The sequence below is a fragment of the Nicotiana tabacum genome, chromosome 9, assembly GCF_000715075.1.
Source record: "Nicotiana tabacum cultivar K326 chromosome 9, ASM71507v2, whole genome shotgun sequence".
NCBI lineage: Eukaryota > Viridiplantae > Streptophyta > Magnoliopsida > Solanales > Solanaceae > Nicotiana > Nicotiana tabacum.
Window position 1 is genome coordinate 127,398,212 of NC_134088.1, and position 21,176 is coordinate 127,419,387.

The following is a 21,176-nucleotide window of genomic DNA, read 5'->3' on the forward strand; positions in this document are numbered from 1 at the left end:
TAACTTGGAAAAGATTCAGAAGCCAACTTCTTATTTTATAACTTAAACATAAATTTTAATATAATATTTATGCGATTTACAAAAAAATTGCACATCGAAATAAGGTAGAAGGGATTTGACAAATTGGACCGAATTCACCATAAAATTAGCACGCAAATACAATTTACTCGGTTCAAAACCCATACAAAATATTCTCCCATATATATATTTTTTTTCAAATTACTAAGTAATCACATCGCCGCATTTATTTTTTTAAAACTATATTCTCATTGATAGAGGTAGATTTTACTTTTTGAAGATGCAGATTTCTTTTGACAACCACTCTTCTTTCCCCTCGGAAAAAATAATAAAAAATAGATTTATAAAAATAGAAACCAAATCATCAAAATTATAATTATTAATAAGAGTTTTTTTCACTTTAACTTGCGCAAGAAATTATTTTACATTCGACAACCGAAAAAGTGTATAAATTTTATATTTTACACTTTAAATAATATGAAAAGAAGTACTCCTATGTATTTTCCATTTTTAGCCCATCAAGAAATAAAGGCAGTCAAAATTTCCAAAAAGCTCCAATAATAATTAAAGAAAAGGATAAAAAAAAAATGAGAGTGGAATTACACGAGATAAAAGCAGAAAGAAGGTCATGTAATGGCCAAATAGCCACGTCATCAGTCTCTTACCTTTCCCTTTCTTCAATAAAAAGACTCCTCTTTTGAATCAAATAACACTTAGCTCTTATTATTATACTTACAACTCTTCATTCAGACTCCTTTGCTCAAACACTTTCTCTCAATTTCTGAATATCTACGCTCTCAAGTAGGTATGCTCTGCTCTTTTTTTTGTATTTATTTATTTGATGCATTTTCATTGGTTCTTGAATCTTGATACTATTATGTATTCAATTGATCTCTGTTTCTTTTTGTCTTTAAGATTTCTGGGTTTTGTGTATTTTTGTAGAGTTATTGTGCTTTTAATTGTGATGATCGTGACATGGAGTTGGCATATGACCATGGAGTGGTTTTATATTTAGTGTGTGTGCATATACAGAAAGACGACTAATTTATTCTTTTTGTGTTTTGATTTTTCAACCCCTCTGCGCTAAATTGTGCACTTGTGTAGTTATAGGAAGTTGGATATGACCATAATGTGGTTTTATACTACGTGTGTATGTTGTTGGTTGTATTATGTATGCAGAAATGTAGTTCTTTCTGGTTAATTTTACTATCTGGGTCCTTTGGCTTTGTAGCTCAAGAATTGTAAGGTTTCTTGGAAGTAGAAGAATAGTGGACTAAGTGGAATTTCAGGAGGAAAGAAGTTCGAGATAAAGTATTTGATGCTTTTTTGCAATGACCTTTTTTTCGTGTAACTGTACGTTAGCTTTTGTTTTATCGCGGAGACTGAGTAGTTGAATGAGTCCTTGTAGCTCATACTTATGAAAGTCATTGGCTTATAGGGATTTGGTAACAAATTGCATCACCGATAACCTTAAGGTAGGATTGTGTTTGGAGGTTTACTTTGTTACTAGGGATGAGATGGATTGTATTCGTTTGCAGTTATACATATTCTTCCTTCCCCAATAGGTCGATTTTCTACTGACTCGTAAGATATTAGTGATTGGAAACAGCCTCTCTCTATCTACACGAGGTAGGGTTAAGGTCTGCGTACACACTACCCTCCCCAGACCCACTATGTGGGATTACACTGGGTTTTTTGTTGTTGTTGTCGTAAGATATTAGTTGAGCTTCATCCTTGCTGGCAATAAGGACACCGAAGATCCTCTCATATCACTCCACATTCTTTTTGTTTGTTTTTTTATTGTACTTGTCATCATTTAAGTCATCACGACTTATACATAGCCCTCTCTTCCCTTTTCCAATGACCTGTTGCTGCAGGGACATTAATTTGAATGCCTTGGTGAATCTTGTCGGTCCCTGCATCCTCATATAAATTTCTCTTATTGAGCCTTGATATGTGATTTGCTAATAGTAATTTTTTTTTCAATGAAGCTGGACAGTAGGTGTAAGTGACCACCTTTTACAATATACTCATTGATGGTGCGCACAAGCTGGGTGTACACTTCTACTGAAATATTGACATAGAGCTTTATTGCAATAGTTCCAAGTGTTGGAGCCTCAAAAATGTCGAACGGAGATGGAAGAAAAGTCTCTTGTGAAGATATACAAATGGTATGCTTTCAATCTTTCTGTAGATGAGTTGTGATCTCCTACTGTTACTTTGTCTCTTTGCTTAGTCTTATTCTCGGTTGTAATCATTCTTTAAGAAACACAATTGTCGAAAAGGTAAGAAGCAATTGTGATGATTCTAATTACTTGATTATTACTTCTCTAAAACACCAAGAATTTGTTCGTGGTTCCTTTTCCCCATTAACATGGAAGAATGTTTTGCTGGCTCGTTGATGATGTATATGAAGATAATTACGACCTAAGTTGCTCGGACTCTTCACTTTCAGTGCCGCACCCGTGTCGACACGAAATGGGTGTGGATATGGGTGTGAGATCCGTGTCGGATCTGGTCAACCAATTTTGGGTACTTTGACCAAAATCAACGGAAAAATTTGGGACAGATACAATAATTTTTGAAAACAAATCAAAAGCTAGGGTGATATGGAAGAAAATGGAATACCTTGTATATATAAATTTCTATGTCAGTCCTTTTCCTTTTATCTCCTTCTAAAATTCTACTCTTGTTCAATATTTTCTCCTTCTCGGAATACCTTGTAAGTTTTTCACATAATGTCTCATAATTTAGACATATTTTTATAACTCTATTTTTAAATAATTGAATTATTTTTAGCCGAATCCCCGTACCCGTATCCGTACCCCCGAATCTTTAAATTTAGATCATGAAGGATCTGACCTCTAGATCCGCACCCGTATCGGACACCCGTACCCGAGTCCGAGCAACTTAGATTACGACTAATAAAATCCTTGAGCCTGTCTCCTTATCAATATTTAACAACTAATAGCATCTTTTTGGGGACAAAGAGCGATTTAGTTCATTGGTTGAAGGAGAAATAGTTTTATTTTTAATTTATATTTCAGTTGTCCCTTTATGGAATGTTATCAGTAATGACGTATACTTCAACCAACACTGCGTAATCTAGTGTTGCATTTTAATATTATTCTCTGAAGCTTAACCCCCTCACTCTCCCAATGAAACCAAACCAAAAAGAAAGCTTGGGTATCCTAGTTAGATGAGTTTTCACAATCACCAGCTATTCTAAATTGAATAATCATGCGATGTGCGCAATGACACGTGAAAAAGCTGATGGTTGTTTTGAGTTTCAGGTGCAAAATCGGATAGAGCAGTGTCTTCGGCAATACATGAGTCGGAAAGAAGTTGTGAACACTCTCTTCATCCAGGACAACATAGAGCCTAGATTTACTGAACTCGGTATGTTATATATTTTTCAAGGCATAACTCACTTCCTCCATGTGGTATCAAATGAAGATGAACTTAAGAATTCATACAACACAGATAGTCCGAAAGAGATTTGAATAAGGATCAGAAAGCTCCCTATGGTTAACAGTGGAGTATTCCTCATGCTTCTTGAAAATACTAGATACATTATCAAAAAATACAATATACATGGAAAGTGTCAATCATAACTTATAAAAAAAGAGTTTCTTTTGCCCATGTCTTTTTAGCTCTTTTTCACACATGCTGATGTTCTGTGCCTTTTTAACCAAAAATCACCTTTTCGTTCTGTTACAGTCGAGTTTATTACCGCTTGTTATAAGCTTTATATCTTACTAGTTGAATGACCACGTCTGTTTGAGTACCGTTCTTTAGCTGTCCTGTGTTGTTGTCTATTTTTTATCTCTAATTTTACAGTGGAATGCTTCCTCTGTGTTTAACAAGTGTCCGAGGAAAACAAGTGTATGAATGCATGAGTATGTAAATATCCTTGAGCAGGGCCAGCTAACCTCCAACGCTAGTGTCATTGCTTCTTTTCCCCCTTAATTATGGATTCATTCTTTAAATTCTTAGAACTCAAATAAGTAAAACTTGATTTTTTTGCTAAACACAGCTACAGAGGTAGTTGTTCTAAGGATTTAAAGGTAGAAGCAATCTGAGTCATACCTTAAACTCTCTGTATTAGTTTTATTTTTTGGTGCTTGATTGGGCACAATTTAAGATATTAGTTTGACTTGTGTATTGAGAGTGGAAGAAAAATATTAAAGGATTGATTGAGAAATTAGTTTGATAGAGAAAATGTCACATCAAAGTTAAAAAGTTGAATAGTTTAATATGATTGAATTCTTGAAAGTTGTGAAAGTTGCATAAAAATGAAATGGTGTCAAATATTTTGGAACATCCAAAATTAAAAGAGTCAGAAAATTGGAACAGAGTGAGGATTTAAATTTCTTCATAAAACCTTGTGTTAACAATTGTTTAAGCGAGTAACTGGAATTGAGAGCTTCCTAGATCAAACTTCCTTGGCCTATAGAAAGTGATAGCTTCCTAGATCAAACTTCCGCGGCTCATAAGGAATTGGTTCTTACCAATTGGCATCCATTTTGGGAAAAGATCTAGCAAAAGATTAGTTTCTTGTTTCAACTTAACAATAGACTGTTGCATTTTTATCCGTACGAATTTCTATGTTATCCAACCATATGTTATAGTTTCTCACTTCTAATTTTTCATTTGCGTTTGGTTAATAGGCAAGAGGAACTGCATAACAGCCAGTAGTGAAGTAACATAAGATTAACTATTTTTTCACAATTATATCTTCTAGAAAGCAATACAGGGGGACATGGATGGATGTGTCACAGAGCTGAACTTCTTGTTTGGGGTAACCCTGAGTATTGACCTTTTTGGTAACTGGAAAAGATTGGGAACCCTGCACAGTAGGGGTTAGCTTATCTGCATCATATTCGATAGCATATTGTGGAATTTTTACAGAATTCTCTGACACTTCTGTCAACTTGGCTACTTTTAATCATTTGAACTCATCAGTGGGTGTAAAGCTGCTACATGTACTATACACCTGTGTCATTCGAGAAGCAATCAGAGAGATTTTTGTGCTGTCCTCTATTTATGAATGTACTCATGAACACTTGCAGCTCTAGCAGGCATATTATCAAGAAGATGGTATGTGAAAAGATGATATTAATACTAATGTGAAGCTACTAATGCCTCTAATGAGCTGTTTTTTATAGCACACAAATATACTTACTGACTATTCTCTGTGCTGTTTATTTTTGTGTCTTTGTTTCAGTATTGCTTTTATGCATGTAGCAATTCAAATCTTTTATGTGATTCTAGTCTCTTAACTCTTTAACATGACGATGTTCTCCCTGTTTTCCAGTTTGGCAGAAACTAGAAGAAGAAAATCAGGATTTTTTTCAAGCATATTACCTGAAGCTGATGGTGAAAGAGCAAATAATTGAGTTCAACAGGTTGCTTGCAGAACAGGTGAAGATGACACAGCAAGTTCCAAGTGCAATTGCTTCTCTACCTATGTCTAATGGGTGTAATATTTCCCCATGTAAGATAGATATTTAGTGAAGCTTTCTGCATTTTAGTTGTCATGCATCAATCAGTATCTTGTCACTGAGTAGCTCTAAAAGCAGTCATCTAACTGGCTCAATTCATGCTCAGTTTGTGCATATACCAAAGTAGTGTATAACTTTTTAACCATGTGACTTTACCTCAAAGCACAGCATAAACCATATCTGCACTTAAACGTAATTGGTTGGCAGACTCTTCCATTAGGTCGGCAATCGAAGCCTGTGTTTCCTCATTATGATTGTATGCTGCTGATCAAGTTGCCCTCATTTACGCTCAATTTCTGCCATTGCCTGAACACATCTATAAGCCTCTAGTTTTATCCTTCTTTATAGATATTTTGATAAAGCCTTCTTTATATAGATATATACTTCATTTGTCTTACTACGAGGAGTTCTACCCTCCCCTCTGCTCCTTTCTTTCTGATAGCCTCTTTCATTTGCCTCCTCCGAATTTAAAATTTCCTTCCAGCGTCTGATGTATCACCTGCTACATTAAGTGTTATTTACAGATTTGTACTATGCACCTGCTACATTAAGTGTTATTTGCAGATTTGTACTATGCACCGCCATTGTAGAACATTGGCTTCCAACATACGTGATCCATTATTGATATGTTGATGAGAGTATTTGATGCATCTCTTTCCTGACATTACTCCTATTATTTTTGCTTAAACATGTCTAATATCCTATATATCTGGCTTTATGATCTGCGATGTTACAAACAACACCCCCCCCCCCCTCACCCCCCCTAAAAAAAAGTATTTGCACTTCCTTAATTCCCAGTAAGACACTCTTAGAAGCTTCTGTCTGACCGACGCCTAAATTTTTTTTTCTTGGTTGATTATTTTCTAATCCCTGTTGTGGTTAATGTGTCCTCCGGGAGGGTTGTATTGGGGAAGGGGCAAGTATATTGATATTGGTAAAGCCAGCAAGAACCAGTTTATCTTATGCTGTAAGAACTCATAAAAGTTAGCACTTTTGTTTTTAGCTGGAGGATCCAAATATGAAATTATGATTCTTTGTTTTTATTTTTTTTTTTTTGAAAAAGCTATGCATATAGTGGTTTCGTCTCTAATCTGTTCCCACATGTACGAGTGTTCATTCTCCTTCAACTCCCCTTACAATGTAGTATCACGAGGTTAAGAAAACAGATTTTTACATGTTGGGGTCAGTGTTAGGTGTTAATGTAGTATGCCATATGTCAAGTGTTAGCATTAGAATAGCGTTGAAGAGAGAAATTATTAATTAGATATTGTCCCTCATGGTACAAATATCAAGCAGGTCTTGTATTTGACACCAATAAATAGGTGTCTTATATTCCATTATCATTAAGTCTTCAATATCTATTTTTATTCTTTATTTTTTCACATGGTATCAAAGCCTCTATGTTCTTGTAGAGATTCAAGTAGCTCGTCTAAGACTGCCCACCCAGAAATACTTTTCTTTCTTTTTGCAGCAATCGTCTCCAGCACCACTCCTCACTCCAGCAATCACACAACTCATCTCTCCAGTGACCAGCATCCTTCTCTCTTTAACATCACTCCTCTCTGCTTCAACCGTTTCTTCCTGCAACGGCTCTGGCGGCATCTTGCCTATTTAGGCAGCAATGTGTTCCTTTCTGGCAACCATTGGAATCACCGCACCTTTTTCCAAGTGAATGTTCTGCGATGCTGCACCTCTATATGGTGACTGTTCCGGTAGCGCCATGCCATTTCAGCGTAACCATTGCAAGGGCGCCATGTTTCTATCTGCTGGACATTTCTTGCTTTTGCACCTTTCTAGCCATTGTTTCAGCAACAACTTTTGCAGCGAGATTACAGCGACCAGAGCTGTTTCATCCAGCTTTTTTAGTCGTTTCTGGCGTTATTTATTTAGTTTGCATGTTTGCAAATAAACAAACTCAAGTTGTTTTCCCCATTTTGAGTTTTGGGGGGCATGTTAGAATGATAAGTATTAGTATTAGAATAGTGTTAGCAGAGTTATGCTATTAGTTGGATATTATGTCACGTGGAACAAACATCATATGAGTCTTGGGTTTGGCACCTTAAGTAGGTGTATTTTGTATTCCATTATCATTAAGTCTTCAACGTATCTCTTTCCTCTTTTTTTTTTTTTTTTAACAAGGTTAGGGTGAACTCAGGAATATAGAGTTTCCTTTTTAAGGATAGATCTGAATGTTTCTAATCCCATTAAGAAAAAAAAGACAAGCATTGCTCTGATTTTCTTGTCCTGCATTAGGTTTTTGATTTTCAGATTCTCCGAGCTCTTCTCAGCTTCCCAATCAAGAGATTCATTTGTGGCACTCTTTGTCAATGAGCTTTACAGTGTCTTAATCTTTAAGTATTGACTTCTTTAAGTGTTGTGAGCAGGTTTTCCCAAGATGTGAAGTAGATAGTATATGTGGTGTGCGTATATTGAGTTCATTTGTTGGAGGAGAAACTTATAATTTATACTTCCCAGACTTAGGAGAAATTGTTCCCAGTCCTACTCCTTTATCTTTAAGCTTGTGTCTAGAGACGAGCTTTTTCCTGGTAAATAGTAGCCCTAATTCACCAAGCACGGATATTTGGCTAGGAAATAATAGTTTAGCATGTAGCATCTGAAATTTTTTAGCTTATTAATTTCTAATTTTAATCCATTGAATCAACTAGCCATTTGGTTTTAGTTTGTCTGATCTTATCTGCAACAAGCATGAAGAGTACTGTGTTCAGTTTGGAGCCAGCCACTAAATATCTTGTCCAGACTTATCTTAAGTCAATGCCCTCTATTTGCTTTATTTTATCTGTGTTCTTGCTAAAACCTGCATTTAAGAAGCTGTGTTGTTGTCTCTACTTAATGTTATGTTTGCTTGCCTTACTGCAGTGCATCAAAACTCAACTTGCCATCCTGCAGAAAATGTTGGAACTGCTGCAAAGCCTAATGGCATGCATGAGCCTATACATGCAGATAGACCCAATGCATTCAGTAATTGTAGCTCGTCTGTTCTCCCTTGCATGCAAACAGCAACTGAAATTCCTGCCCATAGCAGGAAAATTGATGTTCCTCCTGATGTGTTTTTGGGCCAGCACTCTAACATGGGGATGAGACAAACAATGGATGGGAGGATTATCAAGACAGAACCTGTTTATGGTGGCAATTCTCCGTTTGCCTTTGGTCCTCATAGCAGTTACTTGGAGTCACGTGCTGCAATGGGCGATGCATCTGTTTCGTCATTTAGTAGTGTGGAGTCGAACACACAGCCCCTTACTGAACCTCTTCTGGATGCTGACACCACTTCATTTGGATTTTTAGGGGAAATACCTCAAAATTTTGGTTTCTCAGACTTGACTGCTGATTTCACTAATAGTTCTGGTATATGTCTTCCTCTAGCCGTTTTCTCTGTAATTTCACCGATCATCTCTGGATTCTTTGCTTTTCCATTTTCAAAGTCTTAGGCATTCAGATGAGCTGGTATGATGCTAATCATGCATGCTTTACATCCGTTTTGACCATGTTCAGATATACTGGAGAGCTATGCTAGGACTCCCTTTCTAGCAACAGATACAGACAACTTGCTTGATTCAAATGGTAGGGTATAGAACCAAGGCAAGACTTTTGTACTTTTTGTTATTCTCATTCGATAACCAACTTTGTGTCTGGACTTTCAGGAGGCATTGAGAGATTAACCAATGCATCAGAAAACTTGAGATACAATGGTTTCACTGGAGATTGATTGTGTATAGGTACTTTCTCCATCTTATAAAATTCATTAAATTTGCAGTATTTACTCTTACTGCAATGCATCATAATACTTGAGATACAATGGTTTCGCTAGAGATTGGTTGTTTAGGTACTTCTCCCGTCTCATAAAAATTCATTAGACATGAAAGGCTCTGGTGATCATATTATTGTTACTCCCCTGGTTCCATTTTATATGATGATTTTGAGTGGACATGAAGTCTAAGATATTAATTTTGATTTATGGTGCACGTATCACATATAGAAGATTAAACTAGAGATCGTCATTTGAGATAGTTAGCCATGTCCTGTGTGGATCTTCACGTGTCGGTTAATAGGCGTGACATTATGATTATGGAAGGCGCTAACTATGTATCAAATAAGTCAAATATCACATGGGAGTGAAGTTATCTCAAAAGTCTTAGAATTTCTTGAAATCAATATAGAACTAATTAAGAATAATACACAATTGCATATAATTCTTTTTGGTTTGGTAGGAACTTGTATGTCAGTCTAGAAATACCTATGAGAATTAGAGAACTGAACGTCTGGTTTTACAAAACTTCTTATTTGTCTTAACAAACAAATTATTTAATCTCGAGTTTGATGTGCCGAAAAATAGCATAATGGTTATAGAGATCGAAACTACTTTGGAGTTGAGGCATATTTAATTGATTGAATGAGGTGGAGGGGGGTGAATTTTTGAAATTTGATTAGGTAGTAAGTTACTAAGTTGATAGGATTCTTGTTCGAACCTGCTGAGAAATGCTTTTCTTGAGCCAAGGGTCTATACGAAACAACCTCTCTACCTCCACAAGGTAGGGATAAGGTATGTGTACACATTCCTCCCTAGACCTCACACTCTGGGAATGCACCAGGTATGTTGTTGTTGTTGTAGTAAGTTGATAGGGAGAAAAAATAGGTAAGTGAATTGAAATCTTGAAGTTGTTGTATTACAGTAATTATGTTAAATATTTAGAACATCCCAGAGTGAAGAGAGTATCATATACATTCAAGCAAAGTCGAGGGAGTATTTCTGGAGGTATCTCAGCTTGAACATCCCATATGGGAAGACTTTGTTCTCAGCTTGGAAAAAATACTACGAGAATTATATTGTTCTTTCTTCATCTTTTCTCTGTTCTCCTTCGAGTAGGATTTTGTTTTGGTTACTTAGTATTGGTCGAAGTAGGTCTGGTTTTTGTGCCATGGGGCCAATTGATGTTTCTTTGGGAAATAATTTTCCAGCTTCCACAAGTCAAAATCAGGTGTAACAGTTTGCCTCTCACCAAGTATTCAAACAAATAACTCAAAAAGTCAAGAATCCTAGGAGGTTGGTTGAGTTAGCAAGCATCTTTTCATCAACTTTTTTGTTTTTGTTTTTGATAAGGTAAATTGTATTAATCAAAAGGGAGAGAACTCCCGTATACACTCCCGTATACACGAAGTATACCAAAAAGTAGAGAATTTACATCAAAACATGATTCTCTACAAAAGACGCCTAATCTTCTATACAAGTAGGGGCTAAATGAGTGCACCAAAAAGCAATCAAAGATAAAAGACTATTCTTAAGATGTGAAAAAGGAGACTCAATCTCCTCAAAAGCTCTCCTATTTTTCTCCCCCCATACTACCCACATGAGAGCTAACGGGGCGAACTTCCACACCTTCTGCTTTCTTCTTCTGCGAAAACCTGCCCAGCTATATAACATTTCCTTTACAGTGCTTGGCATCACCCATTGAACACCAAAAAGATTCAGGATTGCCCTCCATAAAGCCGAGGACACAGGGCAATGCAACAAAAGGTGATCAACTTCTTCCCCTGAGCTTTTACACATGTAGCACCAACTAACAAGTGTAATTCCTCTCTTTCGGAGATTTTCAGCAGTCAAGATCACTCCTCTCGCCGCTAGCCATGCAAAAAAGCACACCTTCGTGAGCGCCCTAGGAATCCAGATCGAGGAGTATGGAAAAGTGGTCTCCTCTCTCACCAACATACTCTGGTAAAAGGACTTTACGGTGAACAAACCATCGCCACGCAAGCCCCATCTCCAAGAGTCACAAGATGGTTGGGGCCTGTCTTGCCCATATAGCAGTGCCAACAAATGTTGGAGCTCCGCAATCTCCCAATCTTGCATGTTCCTTCTGAATGAGAGGTCCCATACTACCCCCTTCATGCTCCTTACGAATCTGTTGGACCATCAATTCCTTCTGGTTTGAAACTCTGAAGACGTGGGGGAAGGAGGGCCCTCAGAGTATCCTCTCCACATCACCTATGATTCCAAAAGCTGATTCTCCTTCCATCTCCCACCCTGTAAGTGATGTTGCCACTGAATGCTTCCCAATTCTTCATGATACTCCTCCACATACCACAGCCGAAAGGTATTGTGATTGTCTTGGTCCTCCAACCCCCTCCCGTGGAATCGTACTTTTCTACTATGACCTCCCTCCATAGAGCATGCTCTTCTACCCCGAATCTCCATAGCCACTTCCCCATTAAAGCTCTGTTAAATACCCTAAGATCTTTCACTCCAAGTCCACCCCACTTCTTTGGGGAAGTGACTGTCTGCCAATTCACTAGATGAAACTTTCTAGTTCCATCCGCCGCATCCCAAAGAAAATTCCTTTTAAGTCGCTCCAGTTTTTCTGTGATGCTCACCGGTGCTTGCAACAGGGATAAGTAATAGGTGAACATACTCGATAAAGTGCTTTTAATAAGCACTTCCTTACCGCCTTTAGACAAAGACCGTTTCTGCCAGCCTGCTAATCTTTTTCAACCCGCTCGATCATTGGATTCCAAACCGTAGTATCCTTATATGAAGCGCCCAATGGGAGGCCCAGGTAAGTAATGGGAAGGGAGCCCACCTTGCATCTGAGAACAAGAGACAAGGCATCAATATTAACAACCTCACCTACTAGGAAAATCTCACACTTGCCGATGTTGATTTTGAGTCCTGATACTAACTGAAACCACTGCAGGACCTGCTTCAGGTAGGTCAACTGATCCATATCGGCATCACAGAAAACCAGTGTGTCATCCGCAAAAAGCAAATGAGAGACTCTTCGGGCACTGAGCACCCCAATCGGAGCTGAGAATCTCAAGAAGCCTCCGTCCGCCGCACGATCCATCATTTTGCTCAGAGCATCCATCACTAGAATGAATAGCATGGGGGATAGGGGGTCACCTTGCCTGAGACCCCTGGAGCTGCCAAAGAAACCACACAGGCTACCATTAACCAGGACAGAGAATCTGACTGAGGAAATGCAGAACTTGATCCATCCCCTCCATCTTGCCCCAAATCCCATCCGCATCATAATGAAGTCCAGGAACTCCCAATTGACATGGTCGAAAGCCTTCTCAAGGTCCAACTTGCATAGTAAGCCGGGTTCTGTATTTTTCCTTCTGGAGTCTACAAGTTCATTTGCCACCAAAGCAGTATCCAGGATCTGCCTACCTTCCACAAACGCATTCTGGGAGGACGAAACAGTCATGTCAAGAACCTTCTTAAGTCTGTTGGAAAGCACTTTAGAAATAATCTTGTAAATGCTCCCCACGAGACTGATAGGCCTGTAGTCTCTGATACAAGATGCACCTTCTTTCTTAGGCACAATAGTAATAAAAGAAGCATTGATACTTCTCTCGAAAACACCATTCACATGGAAGTATTCAATGGCTTCCATCAACTCCCCTTTGATGGGGTCCCAAAAGAGCTGAAAGAAAGCCAAGGAGAAACCATTAGGCCTGGGGGCCTTATCACCAACACAACTCGACACAGCCTCGTGCACCTCCTCCTCCTCGAAAACCCTTTCTAGCCACTCGCTGTCTCCCTCCCTTATATGGTTGAACTCTATTCCCCCAAAGTCGGCCTCCAACTAATTCCTCTTTATATAAGTTCTCATAGAAGGTCCTAAAACTAATCCCAGTCGGATGATGTGTGCTTGCTATGGAAGTCTTGTTATTATTTGTTTAGTGCAAGTTCATATGATTCTTTTTTCCTTTTAAGAGGATTCACAGGCTAAAATAATAGAAATAATTGATCTATCTACATAGATTTTTGAAAAAATTCGGACGAGTAAAAAGGAAGAAAAAAGAATCATGAGAGTAAAAATAATTGTGTTACATATCTGAAATAATAGATTAGCATAAGAACAACAACAACAACAAAAAATTCAGTATAATCCCACAAGTGGGGTTTGGGGAGGGTAGTGTGTATGCAGACCTTACCCATACCTGAAGGTGGAAAGGTTGTTTCCAATAGACCCTCGGCTCGAGGAAATATGAAAAGAAAGCAGGAGCACAAGCATTAACAACAACAAAATAAAAAAAATGAAGCAAAAGGAACAACACGTAATAATAGAAATCTAACAATAATAGAACACCAGACTAACACTAATACTACTGGTATGGGAAGAAACACTCTTGACTATGTACTAGCCTTTTACCTTAATTCTCGACCTCCATACCTCTCTATCAAGGGTTATGTCCTCGGTAAGCTGAAGCAACGCCATACCCTTCCTAATTACCTCTCCCTTATAAACATTTGGCCTACTTCTACCTCTCCTCAAACCACCAAGGTCAACCTCTTGCACCTCCTTACTGGGGCATCTGCTCTCCTCCTCTCTTTTTTTGAGAAGATAAAAAGTTGTTGCCCCATACAACATAGTCGGTCTAATAACCACTTTGTAGATTAGCATATGGTAATTAATTATCAGAGAAAGACAGGTATTTGAATTTATTCAATTGAATGAATAAAAAGATGGTCAAAGTAATTTAGAGGTGTGTTTAAATTGACTTTGCTGAAATTGTACAGTACAATTTGAACACATCTTGGTAGTTGTGGATTGGAGGAGGGTGATTTCTATTTGCTCTATTGTCTAAATTCTTTCCCCTTTTTTTGGTTATGATGGTTCAATGTAATTGACTCATTGTTGATGTTCTCACTGCAGATTCGGTCAAACAAATACACGACAGTAGGTTTTGTATATGCCGCTCAAATGGTTTAGGATATTTGGATTCTCTGGTATTGTAGGTTGAGGTTTTCTTGGAGAATAATGCAAACATGATAGATTTCAGTAAAGATCTTGTACAAAGAATTGAATGTGACTTAGAATATTGTTACTTTAGCAGCCACGCACAGCATACTGTCTGATTTGTAGTACAACTATGGAACAGTGATGAAGTTTAGTGTATATTGGACCAGGAAATTGCAGCTTCTCCTTTTGTTGTTGGATGATTTTTAATTTTTATGTGTACTCTCTCTCTCTCTCTCTCTCTAGCGAGCATATTTGAAAGCAAGACGTATTTGATCAATCAATCCACCACGCTTAAATCCCATGCAAATGATACAAATTGATCAACTTGATTCTTCAACGGCAAATGATTAATGAGTTACATTTTGATTTATTAGGTGCAAACAATAGAGTCACTAAAGGAATAGAGTCATTGTAAAAATAGTAGTTTGTCTTATTGCCTTGTATCAAGAGGGAGAAGCAATAAATCTCTTTATCAACGAATATTAGCTGCCAAAGAACACTATTGCCGTTTGCTCTTTGTATTCTTTTATTAAGCCGCTTCAAATTACTAAATAATATACAACGCAAATGAATAAAACAAATATTAACAAAAAAAGAATATTGGCTTGAATATTTTTCCTGCTGTCCCAAAATTAGAATGAATCAACGTTGAATATGCTCTTAAATGCTCTGCGAGTGATGGCTATAATAATTAAAAGGTTAAATGGACCATTTTTCTTACCAATCTGTTACAGATGCTGTGAGCAAGAACACCAAATTAAAAGAATAATCATCTTTTGATGAGCAAAAAAAAAAATCCCAACTTGATAATGTTGGATAGAAAACAGGAAGGGAGTAAAAATATAAATTTAAGTGTCAACACAAATTGTGCACTTTCATAATGTGATACAAAGAACTGCAAACGACCATACAAGAATCATATCACTTGTAAAAGGTGAAAAAAGGTATAAAAAATAAGTAAGATAACTTACATAAAATGTGAACATGCCTACACGATAGGAAAAATGAGTTTAACAAAATAAAACTGACATGTCAAAGTGGTTCAGATTAAGTAGCGTAACATATATTAACCAAGGCGCATGAGAAAGACTCCAAGAGTAATGAAGATAAGTTTTATTCCTACTTCCAATACGATTAATTTTAGAGTTATATTTCTTATTGCTTTGACTATACCTCTAAATTCTACTACTGTTCTTTATTTCCACGAGGCTATTTATTTTAGCGAAATGGTAAAGAAAAGTATCCATAAAATTAACTCCCGCGTCCCAAGCATAGACGAAATGAGTGAAATAGGTTTTGGCATTCCTTCTCGAGCTTCTATTTGAGAAAAGGAGTTTCGCTTGAAAACCGACAAGTTTCTAGTTTCCAAATAAGTGGTACCCTTTCTTTAGAGACCTACCAAAAAATATGGCCATTTATCCTTTTATGATGATTTCACTTGGCCTCATTCAATATTCCTTTTTCGGGATAAAAATATAAAGGATTTGATTGATGAAGGGCAAAAAGTGTAAGGGGGAAATGAAAATTCAGAAGAGCATCAAGGAAGATAACTTATGATATACAACCTCTTTAAGGAATGGTGATAGGCACAATAAAATTAATTAACATACGTTTCATTTTTTTCGGCATTCCATTTAATACCTACACATTAAATATTGCAATCCCTTCGGATTGTGGAATAACTTCTCGAATTCTACAAAACAAAGAGAAGTTTGATTGGATAAATTAATTTTTTTGAGGTATAAAGGTATTCCCATTAAGTAGAAGACAGATATTAAATAGTGCAAAAAAATCATCTAATAAGAGATAATTTTACTTTTAGGTAAAGGACAAAATGATCATTTAACTTTTAAAGGGTATTTTAGTAAATCAACTTTCAACTAAGGAGTTTTCCACTTTTAGTACTACTAGTTTCTGAATATGCGCGTTGTGCGTGTATCTCATATTATTATGTATAATATTTTTTAAAATTATATAAATATTATCAAACGATGTGTTTGAGTTATAAAATAAAATTAAAGAAAGTAAGTTCTTGAAGATGATATTTAAATTATGTATGAGATTATTATGGTTGAATACGGATTTTGTAATAAAACTATTCTTACAGTGTTAACGGATTTCTATATCTTTTTTAAAAAATAAAATAATCTTTTAATGTGAAATTTATAAATAAAAATGCAATAAAAAGGGAGAAAATATGAGAAATTAAATTTAGACATGATTCACTATAGTTATCTATCGTAAGTTTCACCAAAAGACCGTAGGTAATTTGAACAGTATAATATGGGAAATTAAGCTCTAACAGAAAGAACGAGAGAGAGAAAGGTTTAAATGGAAAAAGAAAAAACGTGGCATCTCTTCATATGGCCAAATTACATAACATAATTAAAGGAAACAAACAATGAAAGGAAGAAATGGTAGTAGGGTCTTTGTCTCACTTACCCTTAGCATGTAATCAGTGATAACGTTGCGTTGAATTTCTCAGTTTCTTGAATTAAACGTGATAAGAAAAATCAGATTTTTCCAAGAGCCCAAAAATAAACATTAAAAGAGTAGTTTCTAAGAACATGAAAATGTGTCATGGTTACTAATTAAGCTGCTAAAATGCAGCATCGTGAAAAGATCTATTTTAACTTCCAGAAAGATTTCAGCATCCCTTTCCCTCATTGAGCTTCTTCAGAATTCTAAGAATATATATACATTTTTCTTCTATAAGTAACAAAAGAACTTACAAAAAAATAGAGTGATTAGCTTTACAAGTGAAAAATATCATATATATGTATTTATAGATCTTTGGTATCAGAGAAATTGAAGAGTTTGTTTAACAATCATTTTTGCATATACATGACCAGATTGACCTCTTTGTCATACTCATCTACTATTATAGCTCTTCATAATTAATTACCCTCGTAACTCTTCATCTCATATTTTATTATAGCAATAAGTGAACATTTATAAGTAATGTACGAGAGAAGAATCAGATAAAGAGGGGAAATAAAAAGCAAAAAATAAAATAAAATGAGAAAACAAACAGGCATGTTAGTGATTAATTTCTTTAATTGATGAAGATGTACTGATATGTTAAATATAGTGATTAAGGCTTTATTGGGGAAAAGAAGCGGATAAAGATTAATTTGAAGTAAGTTGAAATCTATATTGAGTTGTTTTAAGAGCATAGTAATGGCAAGTAAATAAAGATACTCAAAACCATTATCATAGTGATAATTGTCAGTACAATATTATTATGAAATATTTTATCTTTTTGTCATTTACTATTATTATTTATGAAATATTTAGTACAAATTATAAAAGGGGGTATTATAGAGGGTAAATTTATAGGGTAATTTCGTCAATCAACGCTTAAAGGATATTTTAGTAAAACAACTTCACACTAAAGTTTTCATACTTATAATAAAGTATGATTAGTATTTGGACACGCGCGTTGCGCGTGTATTATGTGTCAATGAGAACAAAATTTTTAAAAAAGACCTAAGAATATTCATATATATATTTGATTTACAAAATAAATAAAAATTGCAAGTTCTTGAAAATGATAGACTTTAATTGTATTTAGCTAATTCAATATAAGAAAAAACCTGCCCCACAGAATTATCCAACTTTTTACGGGTGGTAATATTAATTGAAGTATAAAAAAATAAATCTAACTACTAAATGCTAAAAAAGCCTACTAAATAAAAAATATTGCATGTCCACCAATGGCAACTTAAGCTACGTTTGATTTATCCAAGAGCATTCAAAATTCTGGAAAAAAGGATTGAGGACTAAAGCATGTCTCAAGAAGAAGAAAAAGATTGTCATGTTTTTTTGTTTTTATAGAAGTTAGAGGAAAAAAATGGTAATAAAAATATCTAAGGCAATTCCTTGTAAATTATATTATAGAATTGTCACCTAAATTTTTTAATTCAAATTTAAAGACAAAAATATTGTAAAGAGATATTCAAAGCAATGCGTTATAATATTTATATATATATATATACACACACACTATCGAATATAGTATAGTATAGTAGATCTTAAGATATATATACATCTTAAGATATATAAGCTATATTCGATATATATATAAGCTTATATATATAATATACTATACTATATATACATAGTATATAAGTCATATTCGATAGTATACATCTTAAAATATACTATATATACATCTTAAGATATATATATATATATATATATATATATATATATATGTATATATATATATATATATATACTATACTATACTATATATACATAGTATATAAGCCATATTCGATAGTATACATTTTGAATTTTATATATAGTTTAATGACTGTATGGAAGGTTAAAAACCTTTACTCAAGCAAGGGGTCTGTCATAATATAATACATACTTTTATTGAGCTCATGTGTCTAACAGTATATATATATATATATATATATATATATATATATATATATATATATATATATATATATATATATATATATATATATATATATATATATATATATATATATATATATATATATATATATATATATATATATATATATATATATATATATATATATATATATATATATAATAAAAAGTGTAATTATAAAAGAATTGGGGTTAAAATAAAGTTGGGGGTTAAATGCCTATTTATAAATAGCCAACGGCTATTTTGGCAGGTAAAACGGCCATATTTTAAATGCCATAAAGACTATAATGTGGCTGATTTTTTTAAAATAAATAATTAGTCCTTGGGGCCGGATAGGCCCGTTTAGGACCGCTTGAACCGGCCCACTTCCCAGCCGGTCCCGGTCTCGCGGGCCTCGCCTATGGGACCGGCCCACTACCCAGCCCACCTCCCCACGGTCTCGGTCCTATACGGTTAGAACCGTTTAGGCCCACCGCCCATTTGGACTTGCGGTCCTGGGGCGGGCCCGGTTCTAACCGGGCCACATGCCACCCTTACTTAAGCTACGTTTGATTTATCCAAGAGCATTTAAAATTCTGGAAAAAAAGGATTGAGAACCAAAGCATGTCTCAAGAAGAATAAAAAGATTGTCATGTTTGATTTATTATTTTTGATAAATTAATTCATAAAAGTCTTCCATTGTATTTTTTCAAATGGTATGTAGGAGAACATCATTGAGCATAGAAAGAGGTGTCGTATTAATTACTGATATCCTAATCAATAACACCATTGGGAGGTAAGTGTTGATCCATGGGGCCAAAAACACCTAGTGCCACTCAGAGGCGTTCCTTTATTTTTTCATGGCGATCTCCCAATACTTTTTTTTTAATGAATTCAATATATACTTTGCGTCAGCCGTCAGGCTGTGAATGAACAATATAGATTAAAAGTCTAAGAGGATAAAATTTATGAGACCTTTAATATCTCGTAATAAAAACCTTTAATGAATAATTTTCTAAAGATCTTTTGTGGATATCTGTTGAAGATCTAAAAAAAACGATACCAATTTATAAGTATCTTATCCAATTGAATCTAGGTTAAAATATTTTAGGATATGTCACTTCCACCTAAGTAGCTTTTCTCACAGTGACCAATAACCATGGGGGTGCTCCTTTGAGACATTGAGCAGCATATTTTGAACTTTTTAATTAAAATTCAACAAAAATTGTTCCTTGTAAAATAGATTGCCGATATGCTCCATAACATGAGTCAATATCTATAAAAGAAGATAACAAGGATGTGAAATAGTCTACAGATCTAGCAAAGAGCTATAATGAATTACAAATATAAACGTATAATAAAGAAGTTAAATGGTCAAGTGAGCAGCCAATTATGGATAATTAATAACCTTCACTAATCAGTTAAATGCCAAATAAATTATGTATTCTACTTGTATATTCATGTTGAGCACTAGTAAAGATTTACCAATATTTATGAATCGTAATTGAATTATGACTCAAACTTCAGAAATTTGCACAAGTAATAAATTAGAATGAGAGATAACGTAGGATTATTATCATTATCATTAAAAATAAATGTCTAAAGCTTGTTTATACAATAAATGTGCTCAATTTTATCTTTGGTACTCATTATAATGTATAATTACATTTTTATTCAACAATGTTAAATGAGTATTGTTAAACTGAAGGGTAAAATGGTCGTTTAGCTTTTGAAGGATATTTTAGTAAAATAACTTTACCAAAAGTCTTCACACTTATAATATAATACGATGATATGATAGTTTCTGGACACGCATGTTACGCGTGTATCTCATATCAATGAGTACCAAAATTATCAAAAGTGACATAAAATCTTATTAAAAATATGTTGGACTCAAAACATTAAAATCGTTAAAGGAAAAAGTGTAAGTTCTTGAAAATAATGAATATTGGTTTTTTTTAACTAACTCAATAAAGGAAAAATTCTTGCGGATAGAAATTCTTGAAATTGTAAATTCGATATACATGAGTTATGTATTTGCTTTAGAAGTCCAAATAAAGTGGTATAATGCATAATGTGTTGACCCGTATTGACATTATCCCCAACAATATTTTAGTCCTATATATGACTTACGTACTTCTTTGCGGAAATAACTTGAAAAAGCAAATTTCTATGACACAAAGCATGCACGGTACAAAGATGAAAAAAAAAATATTTAACATGAAGAATCGCAATTATGACAACATGGAAAAATATTTTAAGCTTCTTTGCACTAAGAATATGTGGCGTTTAACATGACCATGTCTATGTTTGATCTTAAGACAATGACACAGCTAATGATATGTTCTAACTGAAATGCGTTTTATTGCAGATTAAAATCTACTTCCAATTGGGCTCCCTTTATGGGGTAAATGTCCTAGAAGAAAAGGAAAAAAGAACCATGCTTATTCCAAAAAATCCAAACAAAATAGATACGAAATTTATGTAGATTAATAACTTTAA

General features: G+C 34.9%; 1 protein-coding gene across 2 annotated transcripts; it reads left to right on the top strand.

Moving 5' to 3' along the window:
- The first annotated feature begins 660 nt into the window (after positions 1 to 660).
- On the top strand, positions 661 to 14,491 carry LOC107781998 (uncharacterized). Of its 2 annotated transcripts, none has more exons than XM_016602830.2 (8): positions 661 to 819; positions 2,010 to 2,189; positions 3,312 to 3,417; positions 5,336 to 5,515; positions 8,400 to 8,888; positions 9,036 to 9,104; positions 9,185 to 9,259; positions 14,198 to 14,491. In XM_016602830.2, the coding sequence occupies exons 2-7, from the start codon at positions 2,142 to 2,144 to the stop codon at positions 9,247 to 9,249; spliced, it is 957 nt and encodes a 318-aa protein (XP_016458316.1). In that variant the 5' UTR covers positions 661 to 819; positions 2,010 to 2,141; the 3' UTR covers positions 9,250 to 9,259; positions 14,198 to 14,491. The 2 variants fall into 2 exon arrangements, with proteins under 2 accessions (XP_016458316.1, XP_016458315.1); XM_016602829.2 differs by having other exon boundaries at positions 665 to 823.
- Positions 14,492 to 21,176: the final 6,685 nt, after the last annotated feature.